Raw genomic sequence first — 14,581 nt, 5'->3', positions numbered from 1 at the left:
TCAAGCTGTTTTTACTAATTCATATTTATAAAAATACAAAAATATTTTATTAAAAATAAATAAATATTCACAAAACCTTTGATATAATTTCTTTGTACCTAATTTTAACTGGATATATAGCCTACCTGTGTGTATGTGATGTGTGTGTGTGTTTTGATATATTATAATGAACTCGTTCGTTATTTCGAAAAATAATATGTTATTATTATTAGGACAATTGGTAAGTTCAAGGTTTTTTGATCATATTCTCTTAAAACCTGGTTCGATATTAAAATACACAGATTTAAACTCAGAATAGTTTTACATAATATTCTATAACAGCCGCGTACTACAGCGTGCCGTCCTCGATGGCTTCGTCGCCTTGTACTCAAGGGATATCGGGTTCGATACCAGGGAGGCAGATAGTGGTTCGCATCACACTTTAAATTGTTAGGTCCAATTCCTTTTAGCCAATCTAGTTATAATGTGGACTTAAAGCTTCATCTCAGATTGCACCAGCAGTTATTCAATTATTTTTTTTTTTTACTTGCGTAGTATCCACCTGTACACAACTATGTTGTCTTCATAACTTTACGTTTGTAGAATCAAAGAAATGTTTATGTTAACAATATTTGTATTCAATTGAATGTATTTATACCAATAACATCTTGAAGAAAATGTTACGGTATTGACGAAAATATTATTTTAAACAAATCATCAAAATAGTCATTCAACACTTTCAGTTTGTCAATATTTTCTAGACGTTTTCCAATTTTAATTATTTTTATAATTTACCTTTCAAATTGGAAAGACATTTCTATATTTCAGGGTTATATTTAAAATGTTTCAACCTGCAGATCAATGTAAAAATATCGCTCCTGCAACACTTGACTGTGAAGGTGCTGTGGATTGCGGATATGTTGCGTTACAAGGAAGAAAAATATTTTCAACTCATTAAATTTCTAAATTGAAATACATTTTGCATGCACCAAAAATAATTTGTTGCAGTTTATATAATTGTTATTATGTACAAATATAAAGCTGTACACAACATAAAGTTGAACTCATGTCGAAGTATAAGAATAGAGGACTCCTTTGAACTGTATACATTAAGACTTTCATTGACCTATTCCTCACTTTCTATCGTGTCAATATCCGACAACACAGTTCTACCAATGTTCTTATGAAAACACAACTTATTTCAGTTATTTCCTTAATTAGCGCATTTCGTTTTCTTTCTTTCTCAAGTTTTAATGTTATCTATGATGTTACACTCAATCGCTCCTGAAATGCATTAAGACAGGGCAGTTTAACCACCCCTATTTAGCGCGTCTCTATACTTTGAGACCTGTATTTCCCTCCTTTCCAGCTAGAGTTGTGCAATATCGATTTATCGATATCGAAGTTCAATATCGGTACCGATTGGTTATATCGAATATCAAAACTATCAATAATATCGGTACAACAAAATATCTTTCAGTCCGATGTTTGAATTGTAATTAAAATTAGATCATATAATGGTGTTGCTCCTTGAATAAACAAAATGGAAATGGTTTTCTCTGCAGTCTGCAGTTCTCAACAGCGCCTCCAATACGCTCGCCCACGTCACTGAGAAACTATAAAATCAGCAATAATGAAGGATGCAATTCCATCCGTCATGTACAGTCACGGACACTTCTGGGTTGTAATAACTCAATTAACTTACAGAGCGATCATTACAACCCAGAAGTGTCCGTGACAGTACAAGTCAAGCACAAGGTTCTTTACTTAGAATTAATGTTTCATTTTGGTAAATGTTTGTAAATAATGGACTCGTATTTATATATCGAAATATTACACAACCATATTTACAGTGCTTGAGTAATCAGAAACCAGTGTTTCATCAATTTTTATTTATTTTAAGTCACTTATGAAACTCCATTACAAACACCACCTAATAAAAAGTGGTGACTGCACATAAGCTTCAATTCTTTTAGCAATGAACACTCTAATTTCTGAAATCTTTCTCAAAGGTACTATAGGTCTTCTCCAGTTCTTACGGCGGGAGTTCTAGGAGCTGACAAGGGAAGTGGGGAGCGGGGAAGCGACCAATCCAGCGCGATAAGAAATGCAGCATGAGGTTCACGTAGTATCTATTTCCGCCACGTCGTATCTCTCGGTGCAACCTCTGTTGTTTGGTTGGTCCGCGGCGAATTCCCAGCTCCCCAATTCCCTTGCCAACTTCTAGAGCGCCCGCCGTAAGAACTGAAAATACCTTTAGTCTATACAGAGTTATGTATTCACAAGAACAGTGTAGATGTCACTGCTGGGCAACTATTCGAACAAGCTATTTGATATCATTTCAAAAGATTACATGGAATAGAGATTTGGCGATTCCTAAGGCCTCTATAATATTTTGGTGTCATTCTCCTGTTTCTGAAACTTTCTTAAGGCAAGCAAACGAAATCTACTTTGAATGGGTAAAGTCCTGCAGGAGAATGACATTCAATAAAGAATAAAATAATATATGACGATAAAGAGAAGAATACTAATAATATCAGATCCAAGTTTGGTTTATAAGTAAGAATGCTTACGTAATCACTGCCATTCAATAGGTACAGTGGTATACACATGTGTTGCTCTGCAATTTGTCCACGACTATTTTTATTATTATTTTTCCTTGCATCCTATGTGCATTTAAGTAATGGAATGTTACGTCCTCTGATACAGACATTGTCATCTGCTTGTCTCTCGCCTTATTCAAATTCTTGAAGCTCTCATTGGCTAAAACAAAGAAAATATATGGTGATGGATAATTTGTTTGGTAATACTTAAGCATCGTACTGACGGCCCCCGTGGTGGAGTGGTTAGCACATCGCGCTACGACGCCAGAGGTCCCGGGTTCAAATCGCGGCCTGGGTATGGATGTTTGTAAGTCTCCGTGTTCTCATCTTCGCAAATTAGCCAAAAATGGCACAAAAAATGAAGTAAAATAAAATCAATCAATTAATTATGCATCGTATTGTACCAAAGAATATAATACACTTCACAATTATATCACTACCCCTAAGGAGAGAGTTGCACTTCTTCAAGCTTTAATGCCCATGTAAAAAGAAAAATAACCTCAAAATATTAATAAGAATTTTCATCTTGCTTTTTGAGGAAGTGATTGTTATTTAAAACCTACCAACGTGTATTTTGGTTGTCGCATGTAGCTTTTCTGACTAACTTATCCGTAACAATGAAAATGGGTAGAGAATTAACGAACCGCGTTAGGAAACCAACAAAATTAAACAATATTTCCTTGTTATCTTTCAGAAGTACTTATGGCGCCCCCTGCTTCTTCGTCAGAAGTTTGCAGGTCTGGTAGTGGAACAATAATCACACAAAAATATATATACTAAATTAACGTGGGACTTGCACGTTCAAAAATATAATTTGAGAACGGACATCTTAAAATTACTATTTGCTCATTGCAGTGACAATACAGCCCTCAATATTCGTCACTATTAGTAATGCTAAATGTGATATCTCTTTAACACTTCCAGATTTCAGTAATTCCATTTAATTTTCCGTGTATGTTACTGAATATAGAAGTACTAAAGTTTAAAACAGTTATTCCTTAGCCGTTACCCTCACTCAGGGACGCATTTTTGTAAGTGTCGTAAACAATAATACTAAATAAGCAGCTACAACCAATTTTCTTTGTTATTTCTTATTCTGAGGGGGGACATATTTTCGACGGACGTGCGGAACAGGAAAACACTTTTCTTTCTCTTATAAAGTCCTTGAGGATATAGAGAGATGATGTAACACAGGTCACAAACAGATCATCTACAGTACTTTCCAAAACACAAATCATTGAAGGTTTTTTGTGCTACACAAACACATATCAGCTCTATTTTTTTAAATAATAATACATTTTAATCCCTATTAACTTTTGGGGAAAGTAGACTTAGAAACTAATTGAAATATGCAATACATTCGAATTCCTTTATTATAAGCAATATTCTCCTATACTTTCTGTTAAGCAGGCTTTGTAATCTTTCACCAAGGTCAATTAACCGGCAGAAATTGCATATTCAGGGGAGGGGCTTTCATGTTATATTTACAGCGTTTGGCGAGAGCGACAATAACCTTCACTTCTGCTATAAAAGTTCCACATTATTCCCAGTAGCAGCATCATTTGAAAGCATCTGCAGTGTGTTGTGAACTGTCTTAACGCTACCAACATGAAGGTTCTGGTAAGTATTACTGCATAAGGAAATTTGTTATTACATAGTGGTAGAGTCATATTAAACTTTTTCAAATTATTTATAATTTTAATTAACCGATACTTCATTGTATCATTGTTCGTTTCTTAACCTGAGATGTAATAATTATAATTAATGTTGTACGCAGGCTTTACTTTGGAAGGGTTTGGACTTGTAAATTTTCGGGAGGGGTAGCTACCAGCCTACCTACGCCAGTCGTGGAAATGGTATCGGTGAAGGAACCGATTAAGTTTATATTCTGTTACACCACTTTGCTTTTCAACCTCTTGGGTTACCAGCGACGATGAAGATGAAATTACAAAATATGACGAACCCGTGCTTTAACCACAATTCGAACCTAAGACCATTTGAAGCGTGCTACCAGACAAATGTATTAGGTTAGTTTACCTTTGTCTGTGGTGCTACTCTGACAGCCCCGTCAAGATTAAAGAAACTAAGGTGTTCATATGATAATGCAGAATTCAAGGCAAAATATTAGATATATTTCTGGCAATTGGCGCATTTTGCCTCCTGTCTGCAAAGGTAGGCATATGAATGTCCTAGAATCGAACCTTGGTTGTGTATAAAACTAAGGATCCATCTAGCGGTAAAAATTGCACAGCTTTCTCGTAGCTATAACGTTAGCGCTACCACCTATCTTGCAAATGCTTCCGACAGATATCACTAGTGGGAACAAATAGAACAATTTTGCTGTTCACCCAGAATCTTGAGGCAAATTAGTGAACCATTTGAAGGAAAGTGTACTCTTACATGACAATGCTATCAAGACTGCTGTTAGTACAACAACCTACGAGTGCATGTTAATAAGTCAAAAAATAACTCTACAGTTCCTGTATATTGAGATAAATTTAAGTATTTAATGTTTCTCTTTTCAGATCCTTTGCTGTCCTGGTTGCCGTCGTCTTCGTGGCAGCCGAAGAAAGAGACAAGCGTCAGATCCTCCTGGGAAGTCCTCTTGCCAGTAGCGGCGTCTGGTCTTCTTCCTGGGGATCTCCCGCTCTTCTTTCATCTTCTCCTCTTCTTGGAAGAAGCGCTGTCTGGTCTTCTCCTCTCCTCACTTCCCCAGGCGCCGTCCTTTTGGGTTAACGTGATGCAATGGCTCTCACCCACACTCAGCTTCATTCACGACAAATGGAAGCGAACACCCCAAGCAATATTTACTACTTATTATTTATAAAAATACAAAAATATGTTATTAAAAATAAATAATTTAGTATAATATCTGTGTGATATCTCTTTATTATACCTTTGCTACACCCAGCAACCATCTAATGAAACGAAAACCTTCTTGTAAAATTTAATATTGGAAATGAATCGTAAGTTACAAACTCCTGGCGGAGTGACTGCCTTAAGTCACCGAGAATGCATGGTTGAAGGTTTGATGCCACGGTAAGATATGTACAGTTGGATCCATAAATATTACGAAGCAAATTGTCCATCACAATGTTCATTCCCTTAGTTGTAAGCAATGAGAACTTTAAGAATCGAAACACAATGCGAAACAAGCTGCTGCCAACTTGTGCACCAGGGAACGTTAAAATTCAACTTTTAAAACACGTAGGATGCAAGATGAAATAGCCATGAACAATATGTGCATCCCACTGTACGTATTGTGTAAGTTTAGGCTACATGCGTTTCTCTCGATTCATCACATCCAGTTATTTAACACAAAAGATATGAACTCCACATAACGTAAATATAAGAACAAATAAATCTTGACATCTGAAACTTCCAAACAAGGAGAAAAAGTAGATTGCTAATATTGGAATGTGGTGAGAAAACTTTAATGGCTGTATCTACGGGACATTCAAGGCTGTACCGAACATTTATAATAGGTTTACATTCAGTGCACTTACATACATGAAAAAAATATTGTTTAACTGTTGAGATAACTAAGATATAATGTGCAGAAACAATAGCGACGGAGTACATAGTTGATTTGCCCAATTAGAAATTTTCGCAAGGTTAATGATTTTCCTTTATGTATATGTCTTGTAAAATCACCGTTATATGAACGAATCTACAACTGCCATACGGACTCATGTTTCCAGAAAGATTGTTTTCATGCAACAGAGGGCAAACACTCTAGAGGGCACACATCACTTTTATCCGCCACAAGAAATTGGGAGACGTCTTAGTGATGGAGGCCTCGTGATGTGACATGACAGAGAATAGCCAAAGATTAATACCATTGGCACACATGCACTAATCTATCGACGATGTTTCAATTAGTTCCGGGATCTCGCTTCTTAAAATTCCAGGATTACAAGATTCACAGACCCGGATATTATATATTATCTATATTCAGCATTTCACACATATTTTCATCTATCCATACTTAGTGTAAGCTACGTTCCTCTTCCTCGCGTCACTTTCTTCAATACTATGCATTTTTATCTACTCACTTCTTTAGCTAAAAGTTGACTTATTACTAGTCTTCGGATTTTTAGGTTCTAAAAAGTGTGGTTTTAGATTCCTAAAATAGACTCCAAAAATTCTAAAATAGGTTCTAAAAACTCTAAAATAGGTTCTAAAAACTCTAAAATAGGTTCTAAAAATCCTAAAATAGATCCCAAAATCTTAAGTTAGGCTTGAAAAATCTTGAAGTAGGTTCAAAAAAACTTAAAATAGCTGAAAATTCCTGAAAAATGCTGATTAGGTATAGTCACCAGCAATGAAATTGGAACACCTATATCCTGAAATACGCAATATCTTGCATAAAGTTATGTGTGTTGCCTAACCCTACAACGATGGCAGAACTTACCATTGGAAATTTGCTAGTAAAATCCACTCTTCGCCGTATAGTTAGGCAAACATCTTTTATCGTGTTATCCACAGTTAATCTCCGAAATTTTGTCTGTGAGAATGACAGACAAAAAATAATAAAAATAATCATTCAACAAAAACATACTCAGTGGTGCAAACTTATTGCTGAAATGTTACTTTTCAAAGCGTGAATTCCACAAAGCACCGAAGTGAAGCGAAAGTGAGCAAGATCACACAAATCAGACCACTTTGGATTGCACAGGTAACAGTGGCACCAGACATTTTGCTTTGTTTACAGCTTTGAAAAATCACCATGGACTTGGAGGAAGGGAAATCGACAGAGAGTACGTTTCAAACACGTTCGTCATTGAATTTGTTCGTGACAAAACAAAGCAAATGCCTGTGTGTGACATAAAAATTCTGTAAAACCTTTAAAAATATATAAAAGAAAGCTTTAAAAGGCTTGATTTAGACGCATAAACCTAAAATAGGTTCTAACAAGCAAAATACGTTATTGTAGGCCCTATAAAACTTCATCAGTTGTTGCGTTTTTTAACTAAACGCTGACATAACTAATTATTTCTTACATACCTGTAAAGGAAAAATAGGTTAACCTAATATCCGAGGTCTACTTATTACTACTACTTAAGCACTATTCAGTTTGCCCTGTTTGGCCTCATAATATCAGAAAGAAATCATCTCATAATAACATATTTTTCCTCACTTTTTCCAACACCAGATAAACTTAATACTATTATTTTTATTTATTATAAATAAATATTCACAAAACCTTTTATATAATTTCTTTGTACCTAATTTTAACTGGATATATAGCCTACCTGTGTGTATGTGATGGGTGTGTGTGTTTTGATATATTATAATGAACTCGTTCATTATTTCGAAAAATAATATGTTATTATTATTAGGACAATTGGTAAGTTCAAGGTTTTTTGATCATATTCTCTTAAAACCTGGTTCGATATTAAAATACACAGATTTAAACTCAGAATAGTTTTACATAATATTCTATATTATGCCGCGTACAACAGCGTGCCGTCCCCCATGTCTTCGTCGCCTTGTACTCAAGGGATATCGGGTTCGATACCAGGGAGGCAGATAGTGGTTCGCATCACACTTTAAATTGTTAGGTCCAATTCCTTTTAGCCAATCTAGTTATAATGTGGACTTAAAGCTTCATCTCAGATGGCACTAGCAGTTATTCAATTTTTTTTTTTGACATGCGTAGTATCCACCTGTACACAACTATGTTGTCTTCATAACTTTACGTTTGTAGAATCAAAGAAATGTTTATGTTAACAATATTTGTATTCAATTGAATGTATTTATACCAATAACATCTTGAAGAAAATGTTACGGTATTGACGAAAATATTATTTTAAACAAATCATCAAAATAGTCATTCAACACTTTCAGTTTGTCAATATTTTCTAGACGTTTTGCAATTTTAATTATTTTTATAATTTACCTTTCAAATTGGAAAGACATTTCTATATTTCAGGGTTAGATTTAAAATGTTTCAACCTGCAGATCAATGTAAAAATATCGCTCCTGCAACACTTGACTGTGAAGGTGCTGTGGATTGCGGATATGTTGCGTTACAAGGAAGAAAAATATTTTCAACTCATTAAATTTCTAAATTGAAATACATTTTGCATGCACCAAAAATAATTTGTTGCAGTTTATATAATTGTTATTATGTACAAATATAAAGCTGTACACAACAGAAAGTTGAACTCATGTCGAAGTATAAGAATAGAGGACTCCTTTGAACTGTATACATTAAGACTTGCATTTACCTCACTTTCTATCGTGTCAATATCCGACAACAGATTTCTACCAATCTTCTTATGAAAACACAACTTATTTCTCTTCTCAAGTTTTAATGTTATCTATGATGTTACACTCAATCGCTCCTGAAATGCATTAAGACAGGGCAGTTTAACCACCCCTATTTAGCGCGTCTCTATACTTTGAGACCTGTATTTCCCTCCTTTCCAGCTAGAGTTGTGCAATATCGATTTATCGATATCGAAGTTCAATATCGGTACCGATTGGTTATATCGAATATCAAAACTATCGATAATATCGGTACAACAAAATATCTTTCAGTCCGATGTTTGAATTGTAATTAAAATTAGATCATATAATGGTGTTGCTCCTTGAATAAACAAAATGGAAATGGTTTTCTCTGCAGTCTGCAGTTCTCAACAGCGCCTCCAATACGCTCGCCCACGTCACTGAGAAACTATAAAATCAGCAATAATGAAGGATGCAATTCCATCCGTCATGTACAGTCACGGACACTTCTGGGTTGTAATAACTCAATTAACTTACAGAGCGATCATTACAACCCAGAAGTGTCCGTGACAGTACAAGTCAAGCACAAGGTTCTTTACTTAGAATTAATGTTTCATTTTGGTAAATGTTTGTAAATAATGGACTCGTATTTATATATCGAAATATTACACAACCATATTTACAGTGCTTGAGTAATCAGAAACCAGTGTTTCATCAATTTTTATTTATTTTAAGTCACTTATGAAACTCCATTACAAACACCACCTAATAAAAAGTTGTGCCTGCACATAAGCTTCAATTCTTTTAGCAATGAACACTCTAATTTCTGAAATCTTTCTCAAAGGTACTATAGGTCTTCTCCAGTTCTTACGGCGGGAGCTCTAGGAGCTGACAAGGGAAGTGGGGAGCGGGGAAGCGACCAATCCAGCGCGATAAGAAATGCAGCATGAGGTTCACGTAGTATCTATTTCCGCCACGTCGTATCTCTCGGTGCAACCTCTGTTGTTTGGTTGGTCCGCGGCGAATTCCCAGCTCCCCAATTCCCTTGCCAACTTCTAGAGCGCCCGCCGTAAGAACTGAAAATACCTTTAGTCTATACAGAGTTATGTATTCACAAGAACAGTGTAGATGTCACTGCTGGGCAACTATTCGAACAAGCTATTTGATATCATTTCAAAAGATTACATGGAATAGAGATTTGGCGATTCCTAAGGCCTCTATAATATTTTGGTGTCATTCTCCTGTTTCTGAAACTTTCTTAAGGCAAGCAAACGAAATCTACTTTGAATGGGTAAAGTCCTGCAGGAGAATGACATTCAATAAAGAATAAAATAATATATGACGATCTCTCTCTTTCTGGCTCTACAGCCCTTGGTGGGCCTTGGCCTCCTCCACAATCAGCCTCCATTCCAATCTATCATCAATTCTTCTCCTCCATCCTTTAATCTTCATTGTCCGCAAGTTTGCAGCTACGTCATCTATCCATCGAAGTCGTGGTCTGCCCTTTCTTCTTGCTTGGTGAAGCTTTTCTTTCAACATTCTTCTTGGCATCCTATCGTCCATCATTCTCTCCACATGCCCCAACCACTTTATTCTCTGGGCTTTGACAAATCTCACTATATCTTGGCCTTTTATTAAATCATCTAGCTCTGCATTATATCTTATTCTGCAGTCGTCATCTTCCCTCACAGGTCCATATATCTTTCTTAATATTCTTCTCTCAAATATTCTGAGGGCATTTTCATCTGACAGTTTCAAAGTCCAATTATCTGATCCATAAGTGACAACTGGTCGTACCAGTGTCTTATAAATTTTAAGGTTTGTATTTCTTGCGATCAGTCTATTTCTAAACAACTGCATATTTGCAAAATATGCACGATTGCCTGCCTGTATTCTTTCCTTTATTACTTTACTCATATCATTATCACTATATACCATTGTCCCCAGATATTTAAAACAAGGAACTCCCTCAAACTTATTATCTCCAATTGTCAGATCTTGAGGTGCTCTTCTGATCTCAGAGTTAGACATTCTCATATACTTTGTCTTTTTTTCATTTACATTGAGACCTATTTTTATTGCTTCGCTTTCCATTTGCTCATAGATTTGCTTAAGTGTTGTTATTGTTCTAGAAATGATTGTAACATCATCTGCATATGCACATATTTGACTAGATTTTCCAAATATGGTTCCCTTTTGATCAACTACATTCATTACTTTGTGCAATGCTAGATTAAATAATACTGCCGAAAGGCCATCCCCTTGTTTCACTCCTGTATTGAATTTAAACTCTTCACTCAGTTTACTACAAACTTTCACTCGTGCCTTAGTACCACTCATAGTCATTCTTATTAGTCTTATTATTTTGATGGGAATATTATACTCTTCAAGTACCTTAAACAGTTCATTTCGATTAACACTGTCAAAAGCCTGCCTGAAGTCAACAAATAAAAATGCAAATCCACATCATGTTCATAAAACTTTTCCATCATCTGTCTAATTATAAAAATCTGATCAGTAGTGCTTCTGCCAGGGCGAAATCCACATTGGTACTCTCCCAGTATATCTTCTGTGTAACATTTTATTCTCTCACTGATCAATCCTGACAAGATCTTATAGACCACACTAAGAAGTGTGATGCCTCTGTAATTTCCGCATATCAATTTATCACCTTTCTTATAAATTGGGCATATTATTCCAGATTTCCATTTATGTGGCATTGTTTCATTTTCCCATATCATTACAATCAATCTATGTATTGCTGCCAACAATGCGTTACCACCAAGTTTGATAAGTTCAATTATCACCTCATCCTCGCCTGGAACTCTATTATTACTCATTTTCTTCATTACAAATTCAACTTCTTCAATACTAGGTACTTGAACCTCATGACCATCCCTATTTTGTATATTCCTATTATACTGCTCTTCTTCTTCTTGGTCTTCCACTTTATTCAAAATCTCTTTAAAGTGCTCTGCCCATCTATTGAGTATCTGATTCTCTTCTACAATTACTTTCCCATTCATTTCTATTCTTGGCTCAAATCCTATTCTCATTCTATTTATAGCTCTATAGAATTTTCTTATTTCACTTTGCTGATTTAGTTCTTCTATTTCTCGCATCTTCTTTTTATACATCATTTTCTTCTTTTCCTTGCATACCCTATGTGCTTTCCTTCTTAGTTCTTTATACCTCTCAGTATTACTTCGAGTTTCCCTCTGTAGCATTCTGTCTCTAGCTTTATTCTTCTCATCTATAACCTGTATGCACTCTTCATCAAACCACTCATTCCTTTTAGTTTTCTCTTCTCCAAAAGTTTCTTGTGCTGCCTCCTTTATCACTCCTTCTATTATTTCCCATTCTTCCTCAACCACTCGAAGTCTGTTATTCTCTTTCTCCTTCAGTTTACTCTGTACCTTACTTACATATTCACTAATTACTTCTTCGTCTTTCATTTTTTTTTCATATTCCACTTCTTTCTCTTGGCCATCTCGTTCCTTTGCACCGCTATCAATTTTTCCCTCATTACTAATTTTACCAGGTAGTGGTCGCTATCACAATTGGGCCCTCTGCAGCTTCTCACATCAATAACTGATGAGGCATGACGTGCATTAACCAGTATATGATCAATCTGGCTTATTGTTCCATTAGGTGCCTTCCATGTTCCTAAGTGAATTCTTTTATGTTCGAAACAGGTACTTGTTATGATCATGTTGTTCCTGACAGCAAACTGGCAAAGAAGGTTCCCATTCTCATTGTTTTCTGCATGTAGAGTATGCCGCCCTGAAACCCCTTGTTGATTCTTGTCCTTTCCTATCTGAGCATTAAAGTCGCCCAATACGGTTACCATATCGTACTTTTGGATCTTTCCACATGCTTGTTCCAGATTGTCATAGAACTCTTCTTTCTCGTTCTCATCTTTCTCTTCTGTAGGCGCATGTGCATTTATAATTGTTATGTTTCTAAATCTTCCTCTCAACCGTACTCTACACATCCTTTCATTAATTGCTTCAAATTCCATAAGACTTTTTCTCATCTTTTTGGTTATTATAAAGCCTACACCGAATTGTCCGGTCCTCCTCTCTGGTCCACTATAAAATAATGTGTACCCTGGCTTATCAATTCTTCCTTGTCCCTGCCATCTAATTTCCTGAAGTGCAACCAGATCATACCTAAATTTAAATATCTCGTTTGACACTTCATTCATTTTCCCAGGTCTTAACAAAGTCCTGACATTCCATGTTGCAAGTGATAAATCATTAGTCCGTAAATATCGCCAGGATCGAATTCCATTACATCCATCCATCATCCGAGGCTGTTGCATTGGTTTCACAACGGTTTTATTTTTTTTTTCTAGGGTGGGGTTGTCGGCCCCACGCCCAACCCCCAACCTGGAGGACCAGGATTTGTATAGGGTTTTCTCCCCTAGGTAGGTTGGCATTAGCGTGCCTTCGGAGTCCTTCCTGCCCCTCGGTTTTCTGTCAGGGTTTCCTTCCCTTAGCCTTTGGGGATCCCTCCCCTTACTGCAAGGCAGCAGTTGCTGAGCTTATTTAGTGGCGGCTCTCCTCGCCACATCGCAGGATTTTCTTCGGAGACTTGCAGCATTTACCGAGATGCAGTTGCCACTCCACATCTCACTGCCTCCTCCAATCCTGCTGCTGCTTGTCCGCGACTGTTTCCAGCTAGCCAACATATCTGCTGGCCGTTCCCCTATCCGCAACCTGGGGACGCGCCTGGTGGCATGCAGCTCTGCCACTGGGAAGGTAACCCAGCCCAGGAATATATGACGATAAAGAGAAGAATACTAATAATATCAGATCCAAGTTTGGCTTATAAGTAAGAATGCTTACGTAATCACTGCCATTCAATAGGTACAGTGGTATACACATGTGTTGCTCTGCAATTTGTCCACGACTATTTTTATTATTATTTTTCCTTGCATCCTATGTGCATTTAAGTAATGGATTGTTACGTCCTCTGATACAGACATTGTCATCTGCTTGTCTCTCGCCTTATTCAAATTCTTGAAGCTCTCATTGGCTAAAACAAAGAAAATATATGGTGATGGATAATTTGTTTGGTAATACTTAAGCATCGTACTGACGGCCCCCGTGGTGGAGTGGTTAGCACATCGCGCTACGACGCCAGAGGTCCCGGGTTCAAATCGCGGCCTGGGTATGGATGTTTGTAAGTCTCCGTGTTCTCATCTTCGCAAATTAGCCAAAAATGGCACAAAAAATGAAGTAAAATAAAATCAATCAATTAATTATGCATCCTACTGTACCAAAGAATATAATACACTTCACAATTATATCACTACCCCTAAGGAGAGAGTTGCACTTCTTCAAGCTTTAATGCCCATGTAAAAAGAAAAATAACCTCAAAATATTAATAAGAATTTTCATCTTGCTTTTTGAGGAAGTGATTGTTATTTAAAACCTACCAACGTGTATTTTGGTTGTCGCATGTAGCTTTTCTGACTAAATTATCCGTAACAATGAAAATGGGTATAGAATTAACGAACCGCGTTAGGAAACCAACAAAATGAAACAATAATTTCTTGTTATCTTTCAGAAGTACTTATGGCGCCCCCTACTTCTTCGTCAGAAGTTTGCAGGTCTGGTAGTGGAACAATAATCACACAAAAATACATATACTAAATTAACGTGGGACTTGCACGTTCAAAAATATAATTTGAGAACAGACATCTTAAAAATACTATTTGCTCATTGCAGTGACAATACAGCCCTCAATATTCGTCACTA

General features: G+C 36.3%; 1 protein-coding gene across 1 annotated transcript; it reads right to left on the bottom strand.

Moving 5' to 3' along the window:
* Window positions 1-12,267: 12,267 nt before the first annotated feature.
* On the bottom strand, window positions 12,268-12,852 carry LOC145980866 (protein CFDP2-like). Its single transcript, XM_083113949.1, has one exon. It carries the CDS (start codon window positions 12,850-12,852, stop codon window positions 12,268-12,270), a length of 585 nt encoding a protein of 194 aa, XP_082970075.1.
* Between the last annotated feature and the right edge of the window lie 1,729 nt (window positions 12,853-14,581).

Source organism: Lepisma saccharinum, chromosome 28, assembly GCF_977018435.1.
Source record: "Lepisma saccharinum chromosome 28, izLepSacc3.1, whole genome shotgun sequence".
Classification (NCBI taxonomy): Eukaryota; Metazoa; Arthropoda; class Insecta; order Zygentoma; family Lepismatidae; genus Lepisma; species Lepisma saccharinum.
This window is presented reverse-complemented; position numbering and strand designations above follow the sequence as displayed.